We start from the raw sequence: 14,664 nt of genomic DNA, 5'->3' as shown, positions 1-14,664 counted from the left end.
TGAGGTGCCACTTGACTCTTAACAGTGCTGATGACTACTGAGAAAAGCCATTGTCTGTTACTAAGGTTACAGTAGAACCCTGAGCAGCAGAACCTTGAGTACACAGATGGTGCAAGCTCAAGGCAGCTCACATCCACGCGCATCACCACAGAAGTGAACAAGATACTTTAAGCAACATAAGTGATTCCAAACACTTTTTGCAAACTAAAACAATATGGTAGGGCCCAGCACAATAATGTAGTGGTTAAAGTGCTCACCTTGCACGCGCCGGGATCCCATATGGCCGCCGGTTCTAATCCCGGGGGCCCCACTTCCCATCCAGCTCCCTGCTTGTGGCCTGGGAAAGCAGTACTCGGCCAGGCCCCAAATTCTCAATTGCCTAGGATGCTTGCTCCCTTATAATTTTTTTAATTGGAAAGTCAGATATACAGAGAGGAGGAGAAACAGAGTGCAAGATCTTCTGTTCACTCATTCACTCCAAGTGGCCGCAATGGCCGGAGCTGAGCCAATTTGAAACCAGGAGCTTCTTCTGGGTCTCCCACGCAGTTGCAGGATCCCAAGGCTTTGGGCCGTCCTTGACTGCTTTGACAGGCAGGGAACTGGATGGGAAATAGGGTTGCCGGTGTTAGATCAGCGCCCATATGGGATACCGACGTGTGCAAGGTGAGGACTTTAGCCACTAGGACAAGCTGGGCCTTCTTAAATCTTTCTCAAATCTTTCCCTTAAAAAGAAAGGGGGGGGCCAGTACCGTGGCCTAGCGGCTAAAATCCTCGCCTTGAACGCCCCGGGATCCCATATGGGTGCCGGTTCTAATTTCAGCAGCTCCACTTCCCATCCAGCTCCCTGCTTGTGGCCTGGGAAAGCAGTCGAGGATGGCCCAATGCATTGGGACACTGCACCCCTGTGGGAGACCCGGAAGAGGTTCCTGGTTCCCGGCTTCGGGATCGGCGCAGCACCGGCCCGTTGCGGCTCACTTGGGGAGTGAATCATCGGATGGAAGATCTTCCTCTCTGTCTCTCCTCCTCTCTGTGTATCTGGCTGTAATAAAATGAATAAATCTTTAAAAAAAAAAAAAAAAGAAAGAAAGAAAGGGGGGCCAGGGGCAGTAGCCTAGTGGCTAAAGCCTTCACCTTGCGTGTGCCAGGATGCCATACGGGTACTAGTTCAAATCCCGGCTGTTCTACTTCCCTTCCAGCTCCCTGCTTCTGGTCTGGGAAGGCAATGGAGGACAGCCCAAAGCCTGGGATCCTGCACCCACATGGGAGACACGGAAGAAGCTCCTGGCTTTGGATAAGCTTAGCTTCGTTGCAGCCACTTGGCGAGTGGCTCAGTGGATGTCAGAACTTTCTGTCTCTCCTATTCTCTGTAAATCTGCCTTTCCAAGAAAAATACATGTTTTTAACTAAATATTATATAAAGGAAATCTTAAAATAATAATTCCAGATTCCCATTAGTCACAGGGGGACAGAAATTCAATACCTGAGCCTAACACACTGGAAGCCATCAAATGTTTCCATTAATGACTGCATGACTTTTGTGTATTTTGTATATACACACATGTATATACATATGCTTTCAAGGATAGTGAGTGGCCAGCGTGATGGCTCAATGGCTGAATCCTCACCTTGCTTCATATGGGCAGCAGTTAGTGTCCCGGCTGCTCCCCTTCCCATCCAGCTCCCTGCCTGTGGCCTGGGAAGGCAGTTGAGGACGTCCCAAAGCCTTGGGACCCTGCACCTGAGCGGGAGACCTGAAAGAAGCTCCTGGCTCCTGGCTTCGAATTGGCTCTGCTTCAGCTGTTGCACCTGCTTAGAGAGTGAACCAGAGACAGAATATGGTCGTCTCTGTATTTCCTTCTCTCTTCCTAATAAAAATTAACTTTTTTTAAAAGGGCCTGGCATGGGAGCTTAGTGGCTAAATTCCTGGCTGTGCATGCACCGGGATCGCATGTAGGTGCCAGTTCTTATTTCAGCAGCTCCACTTCCCATCCAGCTCCCTGCTTGTGGCGTGGGAAAGCAGTCGAGGACAGCCCAATGCATTGGGACCCTGCACCCGCGTGGGAGACCTGGAAGAAGCTCCTGGCTCCTGGCTTCAGATCAGTGCAGCTCTGGCTATTGCAGTCACTTGGAGAATGAACCAGTGAATGAAAGATCTTTGCCTTCCCTCCTCTCTGAGAATCTGACTTTCCAATAAAATGTCTTAAAAAAAAAAAAAGTTGACAATTTATATATAATCTACCCTTCCTATATAATCTAGATGGGTGATTAGTCAGTAAAAATAAAGGGGAAAAAGTTTATAAAATTATTCCAGCTAATGCTGAACACAATGACAGCATTACAATGTCAACATTTTGTATTGCTAATGGATTAAGAAAATCCAAGATGTCATGACAACAATGTTGTGAGTGGACATATCCTGTCAATATTTGTGTCAAAGGAATGCCCCTCAGTTTGGTAAGGCTCTAGATCCACCTGCCAACGTGCAGGAAACAGAGCAGCATGGATGTTAAGAATGATCAGAGCATTTCAAACCTGTTGCTGGTTGAAGGCTACACTAGAATACCCTGAAGTGAAGCGTTTAATACAAAGACTGACGAGCAGAGCCAGAAAAAGATAAGCTAATACCATGTGCTAGCTATTATTCAATGCCAACAGTGCTGTGACCATCCATATCAGTGTCACCTGGGAATTCACTGGAACTGCAAACATGGGGCCCCTTCTAGAACTACAGAATTGCAAACTCTGCAGGTAGGGCCAAACTATCTGTATCAGCAAGCCCTCCAGGTGATTCTGATGTTCTCTTCAATTTCAGCACCATTGTTCTGAGCACTTTTCATACACTAACTCAGGTAACTTATCCAAAAATCCTATGAGGTAACAGTATCATTATTTTATGGATGAACAACTGTAGCACAAAGAAGTTACAGTCACTTGGCCTGGCCTGATGGTTCAGTGACTAGATCCTCATCTTGCAAGCACCAGGATCCCACACCGGCGGCTCCACTTCCCATCCAGCTTCTTGCTTATGGCCTGAGAAATCAGTAGAGGATAGCCCAAGTCCTCTGGACCCTGCACCTGCATGGGAGACCCAGAGTGAACCAGCAGATGGCAGATGACAGATGGCAGATCTTCCCACCTGTCTGTAAATCAATCGGATCTGCCTTTCCAATAAAAAATCTTCCAAAATAATAATACTAACAATAAAGCAAGAAATGAAATGCAGTCAGTACTTGAACTCAAGGTTCTGGAGTCCACATTTGTAATCACTTGTGCTGAAAAGTTTTTCCAGCTACGAGAATACAATTGACAGTACACAGTAGTAAGGAATAACAGAAGTAAAAAAATTTAAAAGAGCAAAAGCCAGGGAGAAATATGTCTCCCTACCAATCAGAAAACAACCATAGTGACTAACGTAATAATCAAAGCAATTGTTTGAAAGTATGCCAAAGCATAACCAAATGCCATTTACTCAGGCATTTCCAGAGCAATTATCTCTAATATCTAAGGACTGCAAATCCTGAGTTGTGCTAAAAGCAATAAATTCACAACAGTGTGTTCAGACTTATAAATCTTTTACATCTAAATGAATATAATGAAAGGCCATTCCAGATAATTCATATCTGCCTACTCTCAACCCCATTTCGCCAGCATTTAACAGCTACTGACAAGCAGAAACCACTGTCAACGTACAAAATTACAACCAGGATCTCAGGGCCCAAAAATCTTAACATCCACCTAATTCAATCAACAATCCAGACTGGATCAGATCTATATGGCCATCTCCACATCCATACATCATAGGCATTTAAGTATCAGCTTGCTGTGAACACACATTCTGGGATCTAATGTTATGTCTGCACTGTTAATTTCAAAAACCAAAGGATTAGAAACATTTTAAAGAGACTAAAGGTGGAAAATGGTTAGTCAGCGTTTCAAACAGCGCAAACAAATCCTACAGCTGTTTTTACTCATAGAAAGCCACTCCTTCACTATCTGAAAGCAGAAGACTTCTATAACCAGAAAACCAAGCAGGTCAACAAGAACATCAAGTTTGTAGCAACTCAACTCGTATGACACATCAAATGAGAGGGCTTGCAAAGAATCTTAAGAGCTGAATTATCCCTGATATTAACATATATAAACATCTGGTAACCAGTCATTGGACTCAGAGCAATAAAACACCAAGTGCCTAAGTGCTTACCAGGTTTAACCTTATAGATGATGAGATCACTGTAAGCACCCTAACATGGTCACAGCCACACAACGTATTTTTCAATCTTGCCAGGAGAGGCAACATGGAATGTGAAGGGCATTTTCAAAGCAACCAAATTTAGCATTTCAATACTTTTGAAACCAAAGGGGAAAAAAAAACACCCTTCAACAGCACCTCCATTGTGAACCTGCACCTGTTAACTGTGGAAAAATTCAAATGCAACTGGAGTGTGGCAAAGTTATATACCAGTTACCCTAGTTTCACAAACTCGGGTTTAAGTGGGGTAAATATCTTATCCCCATCTACATTCAACGTGCTCAAAGTTATTGTTGAACGCATAAACTTTCTGCCAATTCCCAAGAAATAACTTCTTTTCATTATTCCTTTTCAAGTGGTGGCTTACTGGTGATTATCATTCCATCTTCAAAAGCTTTCATTCACAATGATCTCAACTCGTATTTGCGCCCAAGTGACTTTGTACTGCCTCCACCTGTGCCTAAATCAAGGCTGGCCTGCAGCCTATGTGCCCAATTTCCAGTCTCAGATTTCGACCATAGAAGGAGATATACAGGGCCCGGCACCATGGCCTAGCTGCTAAAGTCCTCGCCTTGAAAGCCCCGGGATCCCATATGGGCGCCGGTTCTAATCCCGCCAGCTCCATTTCCCATCCAGCTCGCTGCTCATGGCCTGGGAAAGCAGTCGAGGACGGCCCAGAGCATTGGGATCCTGCACCCGCGTGGGAGACCTGGAAGAGGTTCCTGGTTCCCGGCATCGGATTGGCGCACATCAGCCGTTGTGGCTCACTTGGGGAGTGAAACATTGGATGGAAGATCTTCCTCTCTGTCTCTCCTCCTCCTCTCTGTATATCCGGCTTTCCAATAATAATAATAAAAATCTTTAAAAGAAAAAAAAAGAAGGGGATATACAGTAGAACCCCAAGGATAACTGTAGCACATGGAAAGAGACAAACACTTTACAAGAATTTTATGCTGGGGCAATTGGTGAGAAATTACACAAAAAACAAAAACAAGAAAATCATGGTTTGTACACAGTTGAAAATCAGGAGGCAAATGAAAGCTCTCGTAAACTGTTTCTTCTATATTGGAATTTTAAGAACTAGATATAGGAAGCCGGGCCCTGCTAGGTCTCAGTAACTCAGAAGTTATCTGTCAGAGCAGCTGAGACACCAACATCAAAACAATTAAAGGGAACATAACATAGCAGCCCAAGAATTAAATCACCTAAGGAAACTGAAACTACCCAGGAGGAACTCCAAAGGCACAATCAGGCAATTATCTCACAAACACTAGCTTTTTCTACCAGGAGGCCTACTTTTTACATGGCACAGAAAAGCAGGGCCAAGACATGGAACTGCTCAAGTCAGGTATCAAATCAGACTTTGCCACAGAAAAAGGAATCCATGACTAGTTATTTTAGGAGTGACTAGGCCAGCAGTATCAACTCCAACTGGGATACAGGAGATTACTGCCATTGTCCCATTATAATGGGTCCATCAGGGTCTTAAATTTGGCAAAATAGGTTAGACACAACTACTGGGTTGTAATTCCCAAATATGGGAGAAACTATAGGACAATTTCCACAAAAAAATAACTTGGAAGGAAAAAAAAAAAAGAGACAGACTGTAGACTGAAACAGACTGGGAGCCAGATAGTATCAGCTCTTTGCAACAATGTTGCAATAAGCAGACCCCCTCTGCATCCTACTCGGGCTGCAAAAAGCAAACCAAACCAAATAACCACAAAACTAAACAGAAAGTCAGGAGATGTGAACATTAGCTTCATATTTGATATTTAAAAAAAAGGTCTGTTTTCAGTTGTAATAATGGCTTTGAGATGCTGTTTTAAAAGTCCCTTTCAGATACAAAAGCTTTACAAGTAACAATAAAGCTGGTGACAGGTATCTACAGACATCATTATGCTGTTCAATTCTTTTTGTCTGAAATTTTTCATGACTTTAAAACAGAATTGCTTAGACACAATATCTTGCAATTTTATTTTCTGAATACTTCCAGTGACTTAAAAATCATGTACACAGAATTCATTTAAATAGTTCCCTTTAATTCATTAGCGAGTCCCACATAGATGCAAGCAGCTACCAGTACATCAGACAATGGAAGAAACAAAGTAGCTCAATCGCAGAATGGAAGCACTCCACCATCTCCATTCCAGGAAGGCAAACACAAATACCACCCACAATGATCAAAAACGAACCTAAAATCACAGCCACTCATAATCATTCTGGTGGGAAATCCCAACACTGTTCCAGAAGGTTCCTGAACCGTTCTGATCAAGTTGATCTGCTGGCTCCTCTGGAGCACTAACCCAACTTGGGTTATGCTATGGGAGGACCTACAAAAAAAGGTGGGGAAGATACACAGAATACATTTGTTAAGAGTATGGAATACCACTGTATAACCAGTAATTTCTAAAATAACAGCCTTATCAATTTGCATTTATAAGATCTGTTTTGACCCATAACTTTAGAATCCAGAAACTAAAAGCTGTAACAACATTTCCAACCTGACATTTAGGCAACATTCCAGAAAATGCAACAAAGTAATAAGTCCAAAGGCCCTCAGGAGACATTGTTACTTGTACAATTTTATACTATCAACATAAACTGATGGAAAAGAAAGCGAAATGTATCTTTGCGAAAGATACAGTATACATAAAAAATTACTTTTCACCTTCACATATGCTTTTTGGCCATATTGGGAAGCAAATGATAAATGTCCTGGAAATTCAGGTTGAACTTTGCAACGGGACCTTAGATAAAGTTTTTATTTGGCATTTCCACTCCTTCCTTTCTTCTCAGACATCTACCTAGAATAAATTGCACCTTTTAGGTCATGCCTACATCATCATTTCCAGATTTATTCTAACACTGAAAGATAAGAAAGTGAGGTTTCATTACTTTTGTGATCACTGCTTCACTCATTGTAAAAGGCACCAAGGCAAAAGCTCAAAACAGAAATTGCCCTCCTGCTCACTGAAGAAAAAGGGAAATTCTGCTAACACCAAAAGCACTTCAAACAGAACAGGAAGCCCTGTAGCTCAAAACTGGAGTGCACAGTTAATTAACCAGATGGCTATCCAGTGTAAAACTGTATCCCAGTACTTCAATTGCCATAATCCAGCTAAGAAGTAGGAATAAAACACAAATCTAAGCAAAACATACACGCACGAAAAGTATCCCCAAATTGAATTAGTCACTTCTACTTAGTGTCAGAAAATATAGAAATAATCACTACAGGAGATGGTGCAGGAAAGAAGTAGGTAGGATTCGCCTTCAAAAAAGATGCTTGGTATTCCAAAGGACTTCTCTGAAACCTGACATGAATTAACCTGCTCAGGTAGGAGGCTGGATGCTAACAGTAGATCCTCTTACTGATTTGAGGGAGCAAACAAGCGACTTTAGGGGAAAGCAGCATGTACCCTCGAAATGCAGCTGGCATGTCACCAAACTTCTCTTACAGGGATGCCAAGACAGACTGCCTTTGAAGAAGTGGAAGGAATGAGTAGGCAAGGGATGAGGCACCCCTTCTAAAAACTCAAGCACCCGGGTGTGGTTCCCGACAAGAACATTACATCTGGTGGCCATAGCACCATTGCGATTTTGCACTAAAATCCCCAGGCTACTAGGAGACACATTGGTAATCACATTCAAGAATCAGGACCCATCAGACAGAAATGTACTAAAAATTTATAACCGAAAAACAAAACCTCATATTCTTTCCCAGGTCATCAAGCTATCACATCTAGTTGTATGTGTCTATGCAAAAGGAAAACATAATCACAACCTATTGTGTGCCTATCATGAGTCTTGACCTGAACACATTCTATAATTCCAGCAACAATCCTTTAATGCAACTATCAGTATTATTACTCCATAGCTTAAAAAAAAAAAAAAAAAAGAACTCAGAAAAAGTAACTTGCCCAAAGTCACAAAAGTTCAAGGTAAACCTGAAGTACATACTGTACTTCCACCATTACAGATTACCTCCCATGAACGGAAACTGTGTTTCAATATGTGCAAACTTACCATGAGCTAAGGGATAACAACTCCCAACATGTAATCTACAAAGGAAACAAAATGATCATAAATTATTAACTGCCTATAGTAGGGGTGGCAATGGAGAGGATAGGAAATAAAATAGGAAGGGAAATGTTAACCATCAATGCTATTTTCAGGTAAGGGAGCCTGACTTTCCCTAGGGGATTTGGCCTCTTAGAAAGAGCATGTTGGGGGGGGGGAGGGGAAGAGGAAAGGAAAGCAAGAATAGAAAGATTAAAAAGTGAAGAGCATGTAAGTGGTGAGTACCAAGAAAAAAACAGATGTCCACAGATGAAGAGACTACAGAAAGTCAGAGCAAGCCAGGGAAAAGGGGCGGTTCCCAGGCTTACAGCGGGAATGGGTGAGGGACAGAACAGAAAGTTGGTTTACAGCAGTATAATCTGCAGCCCCCTCCCTTTTGGAGGAGGAAGAAGAAAAGGAGGGAGGAGGAATTAAAGGAAGGGGGGATATGAGAAAGGGAAGGCTAAGAGCCACAAATGAAGGGCTCACGAGGACTGCAATCATGCAACTATTGACCTCACCGGTCCATCCATTGTTCTGCTTTGAGTGGCGCCGCAGCAATGCAGAGTTCAAGGAACTCACGCCACTAACCCATCAGACCCATATAAGCGTGAAAGACCTAAGGAAATGGATGGCTACTATGGCTTCATCCACAAAGATGTAGTAAGTGCAGGGACCAAAATAGGCTCCATCATATTCAACGCCTGCACCAAGAGGCAAGGAACAGGAAGATGGGCCAGGCTAGGTGACTCGGACTAAGCTCTAAAAGAGAAGGAGAGGGCAGGGAAAGGCTTTGGCTCCACTCTCCCTTAAACACGCGGTCCCTCCAGGACGATGCATTGAAGAAGGGAGAGCAGCACAGGCACTACAGCTCCATCCCCAAAGCTTAGGTCTAAGACCTTGGGACTTGGGGAAGTAGAGCCCATCCCAACTACAGCAAAACTAGAGGATTCATCTGGGTTGCCGTAGGAGCCAAGAACGGAGGTGGACGTGCATAAAAACTATAGGAGGTAGGATAGCAGTACTGGTTGGCTGGTCCCTTTCAGTTCCCAATCGAACCCCAACCCAATTCCCCAACCATTCCGGACTCCCCTCCCACTCTTCCCAACCCGCCCACTGCGGCGGCAACAACGGAGGCGTTGACCGATCGGCGGGGCAAAGGCGGGCCCACACGCGGCTGAGGCCCGGGAAATGGTGTCGCCTTCACCGCCTAGAAACAGGATGGTTTACGTCTGCGCTCGTGTTTAGCGGTAACCTCGGTATTCCGCCATTCGCCACCTCTTTAAGGTCGGCTACCTGAGAGGCGTCACAAATGAGGATATCCAACACATTAGTCCTTAGTTCTGGCCGGACAGACATCAGCCTCCGCCGCCATCTTAATAGCAGGCGGACCGACCCTAGTCACTGCCCCCCCACCCCCACCCCCGAGCTACCTCTGCCGCCGCCAACGATCCCACGAGGACGTACGGCCGCTCCCGCGAGAACTCGCCGGCAGAGACCGGCACGAGCCGAAGACGTAGCCGCCGCCTCCGCGGCTGCTGCAGTCAGTAGCAGAACGGCTGCCGCCTCCGCGCGATCCCGCGAGAACCTCCACCGGACGGGAAAGCCAGAGCCCAACCCTCCCCAGACCCCTCCTCCCAACCAAAGCTTAAGTCCGTGCAGCTCTGCTCTCACCCTAAGCAAGGCAAAAAGCAAATGACGCACAACCTCACGGAGGACCGGGAGGCGGAGCCAATGTGCTGCCGCCGGCTCCCGCATGCGCTGGGACAACTATCGCGATACTATGCTTGAGCTCCCACGATGAGACCTTCGAAATTCACCGCAGGATGCCGCCCGCGCCTCGCCTTTAGGAAACGAGAGATCTCGCGAGACCTGCGGCAGGCTCCTAATAAGGATAGGGGCGGGGCTTCATGAAAATGACTGGGAGTTTTTTTTGGGGGGGGGGAAGGGAGGAACCTCTCGTCCTGCAGGGATCTCGCTAACCACGAGGTTTCCGACTCACTGCGGAGCTGTCTGCCAAACCTCGCGATGACACAGCTCAGCGCCAAATCTCGGCCATGTCCTGAAAACTGCCTCCGCCCCCAATCTAGGTGCCCAGAGCTTGCCCAGGGCTTGAGGAATATTTAAAAAGTCAACCTGTTTATTCTCACGCTTCCGGTCAGGGCTGTACCAATAAGCCAAACTCCATTTAGAAGGGGAGCAATGAGTCTCCTATTGTTACCTGCCTCCAGGAATAATACATTCTCCTGAACTAACACATAAAAGACGCACAATCCCACAATAAGCACTCAAATGCAAATGAAAACAATGACATAACATTTTTTTGCCCATTAGAGCGAACAACAATTGTTTAAAAAGACCTAGAGTATTTACACTCCTTTGCTCGTCGCACTGCAGGCTAGCCTGAATCCATCTTAAAGGTTCACACCGTTCCTTCTAGTTCTAAAGCCACCAATTTCAAGTTTTCAAGCCTTACCTTAGGGGAACCAAAATGATACAATAAAGTGGTTTCTCCAAACAAAGGAGTCTCTCCCGAAAGGCAATTCAGCTGAGGGTGGTGGTGGTTGTTAGTGCTTGAAGCATTCAATCCGGAAATTTTTCCACATCTAGCCAACACTGTTTCACCAATGAATTCTAGCTCGATTCGTGGGCTTTTCCATTCTAATGCATTGTTCTGTTCATTCTAATTTAAATATTATTCCTTTAGAGTGCATTAAATAGGTAGTAGTACATATAGTCCCGTCTTTACTTTAAAATCTTTTCTCAGTTTTTCTTAGCTATCCCCCCTTACAGGAACTTTGGAATCATATTAAGTTTCAAAAACTTAGATATTTATTGGAATTGCATCAACTATATAGATCAATCCAGGAAAAATAGACATCACTACAAAAGCGAGCTTTCTTAATCAGAAGCATGATATCTCTTCTCCATTTATGAAAACGTTTTTATTATACCCCTCTGTAAAGTTCTGTAGTTTACTTCCATGTATTTCGAATATTTTTTCTTGTTATTGCAAATGCAATTTTTAGTACCTTTTCAAAATGAATATTTCTTGTAGATGGATGACTACTGATATTTGTCTACTTTTGTTAGACAAATAAAACACGTTTGATTTCACTAATAATCAGAAAAAGGCAAATGAAAACGACATAGGATTTTTTGCCCTTTAAATTGGCTGAAATTACAAATATTGTTAATAATTGCTGTTGATACAACTGTGGAAAAATAGGCACTCTTGCACAACAGTGTAGAGTATACATTAGTATACCCTTTGCGGGAGGCAATTTAGACAATGTATCAAAACTCAAAATGTACAGACACTTTTGCCCAGCAATTACTCTGCTAAGAATGTTTCTTAAGGAAATACTCATACATGTGCATACAACATATACACAAGCCCATTCATTATAGCATTGCTCGTAATACCTCCCTCCCACCCCCCTCCCCGAAAGGAAACATGGTCATGTACATCAATCAAGAAATGGTTAAATACACTGTAGTACAATGATACAATGCAGCCGTTTAAAAGCTGAGATGAATTTGGATTCCCTATTCTAGTAAGATCTGCAAGATACATTGTTAACATTTTAAAAAGCAATTAGCTGAAACCAGTGTGTGTGCGTGTGTGCGTGCGTGCCTGCGTGTGTGTGCGTGTGTAGTACCATTTAGATACCAAAACATACATACACAACGCCTAGTAGTTACCCACGAAGCCTGCCTGCCCGCCCCTCACCTTCCCTCTCCTGAGCCGCCTTCCTCGAACCGCTGTTGGCGGAAGAGAAATGCCGAAGGCCTGGCCTCTACTCCCTCTCTAGGGCCACTTGGCCACAGCTAATGCCGATACCTCGCATCCCCTCCAGTCGGCCGCCTTCGCCGCGCTGCCGGCAGCTGCACGGCTCTCTCCCGAAGATGCGGCTGCCTCTCTGCTGGCGCCGGCAGAGGCCTGGGGGAAGGGGAGAGGAGGCGGGGTCAAGGGAGGGTTGGGGCAGGCCGCCCGGCCCCTTCCTTCACCAGCCTTTCCCGCAGGCTCCCCAAGGCCGCCACCTCCGAGCCTCCGGGCGCAGAGTCCAATGGAGACCAGCCTCCCAAGCCGCGAGACGCCCGAGGACGGCCATACTCACAAACACCCACCTCTCCCATCCCAGAGGACAGACGATGCTCACCTCGGCCGCAAAGGCTCTGCGGGGTCCCGCAGCAGCGTGCGGGATCCGCGGCCCTGCTTCAGCCTTGCTCCCTTCGCACGAAAGCCTCCCGGCTCCGGCTCAGCGAGGCTCCCACTCGAGGCGAGGCTCCACCCACTGCAGAGAAGCCCCGCCCCTGGCCCTGGGGAGGGCGCTCCCTGGGTCATGTAGCCGGCTTTCCTGCCTGAGGACCGCGCCTCAGCTTCCCATGGCCCCCGCCAAGGCATCCAGACGCAATAGCCGGCTCTCTGGGAACCGTGCTTTCTTTCCTGACATAGTGGAACCTGCTCAAGGGAGCGTGATTTGATTGATGTTTTAAGATTCAAGTAAAATGTAGTTGCCCTGTGAAAGATGGGGTGGGTGGGGGTAGAAAGTGTTTTGGTAGGGGTAGGAGGACAACAGGGCAAGCCGGGGTAGTATGGAGGGCTGGAGATGATGACTGGGCGGGAAATTGCCCGTCACAGTGAATCCTACTGGACTGGGACACATAGTAAGCCCTCAAACATTCATTCTCCTCCCTGGTATTATTGGGGGTGGCAGGGCGACTGACAAGAAGCCTGCGGAGGGTGTGCATTTGTAAACGGATGGGAATTTAAAAGGAGCTGCAGGAGATCCCTATTCATCCTGCTTCCTTTAGGGGGTGCGCAAGGAGATTGAAGGGTGAGAGGAGAAAGGGGCTTTGGCAACTCTACCCACGTTGACAGTGTTTGGAATTTTAACCCCCAAAGTATGTATTAATTAGGTATTTTAAAGTATAAAGACAAAGCACCATTCAAAGAGCCCTTGAGACATAGGGGAAATAAAACCTAATTATACCCTCCAGTGTTTGGGCTTTTTCTTTTTCCTTTTTTTTTTTTTTTTTTTTTTTTAGTTTTTATTGATTTTGTTTTATTTATCTAAAAGGCAGTGAGAAAACAGAAATCTGCCATCCACTGATTCACTCCCCAGACCCCTGCAAACAGTGCAGTGCCGGGGGAATCCCGAAACCTGGAACTCCCTCTGGCTTTCCCACAACTCTCCCACGTGGGTGGCAAGCATCCAAGGACTGGAGTATCACCTGCTACTTCCCAGAAGGCGCAGTAGCAGGAAGCTGGAGTGGAGGAGGAGGCAGAGATCAAGTCCAGGCAGATGGGCGCCTTCATGGCTAGGCTAACCGCCTGCCCCTGCTTTAAGTCTTATAATCCACAGTCTCTACTCCTAATTCTAACCCTTCATTTTCTACTACTAATTTCCTGGGCCAAGTACAGTCTAGTTCCCCACGTCTAATTCTAAAATCCCCTGTGCTCCGCAGCTGTGCTTTACATTTCAGCCTGTAGCAGCCTCTAGCTCTCTTGCTAACACCATTCTTTCTGTGACCCTCGTTTTAACCAATATCAACATCTCCCCACCCCCATGTTTTTACTTTTCTTACTGTAGAATATTCAGAAAACAGATGAAAACATAAAGACAATAATGAAAGAAAAAAAACCTCATAATTCAATCACCCAGACAGGACCAATATTAATGTTTTGGGGTTGTTTTTTTGTCCTCTCAGCTTTTTTTCTATGCATTATATATATGCATTTATAGTTTAAGCAAACATAGCACGTTATTATTTAATAAGCTAGTATTTGTCATGTAATTAAGCATTTGTTCATAACATTTTAATGGCAACATGAAGCTTTCCTTTTTTCAGCGTGCAATTAACTTCAGTTGTGCTCTTTTTTCATTTTAAAAATGTTTTCCTAATGACACAGGAGTAATTTAAAGTTTGCCTTATGCTCATATACACGAGTAGGAATACATAGCTTGATTTTATGTCATTCATTTTTAGAAAATACAAACTTCATCCTATTTTATGTATTGTCCTAAGAATTACTTAGTTACTTAATATAGCTTAAGGATCTTTCCACGTAAATATATACAAATGTACCTCATTCACTTTGCCTTCTAAACAGTATTTCATTGACTGAGCTAACCATTCACCTTTTGATATGCATGTATCATATTCAATCTTTTACTATTATGGTGCATTTTTACAAAACTGAAGGAGCTAGTACCCAGGCTTCCTCCTTGGAGAATGTGACTGTAACAGCAGATGTTTGGGGCTGAAGGCCTCTCCAACCCTACCCCTGGCCTGCAGGTTGCCTCCGGAAGTGTTCTCAAAACGGTTACATTCTTTATTTCCACCAGTCA

At 44.9% G+C, this 14,664-nt stretch overlaps 1 protein-coding gene across 11 annotated transcripts in view; it reads right to left on the bottom strand.

The window, feature by feature from the left end:
• HUWE1 (HECT, UBA and WWE domain containing E3 ubiquitin protein ligase 1) overlaps positions 1-12,562 on the bottom strand; it is a 123,143-nt gene extending 110,581 nt beyond the window's left edge. For 10 of the 11 annotated variants that reach the window (XM_058658217.1, XM_058658220.1, XM_058658224.1 and 7 more), the window contains exon 1: positions 2,665-2,670. Coding sequence is in view for 1 of the 11 variants with exons in the window: in XM_058658227.1 (XP_058514210.1) it covers positions 12,153-12,251; positions 12,440-12,448 (108 nt within the window). In the remaining 10 variants the exon portion in view is untranslated. Of the gene's footprint in view, positions 1-2,664; positions 2,671-12,152; positions 12,252-12,439 lie in introns of those variants that run through there. The other variant, XM_058658227.1, reaches the window with a different exon arrangement.
• Positions 12,563-14,664: the final 2,102 nt, after the last annotated feature.

The sequence above is a fragment of the Ochotona princeps genome, chromosome X, assembly GCF_030435755.1.
Source record: "Ochotona princeps isolate mOchPri1 chromosome X, mOchPri1.hap1, whole genome shotgun sequence".
Taxonomy (NCBI): Eukaryota; Metazoa; Chordata; class Mammalia; order Lagomorpha; family Ochotonidae; genus Ochotona; species Ochotona princeps.
Note: the sequence above shows the minus strand (reverse complement) of the source record. Positions and strands in the feature narration are given on the sequence as shown.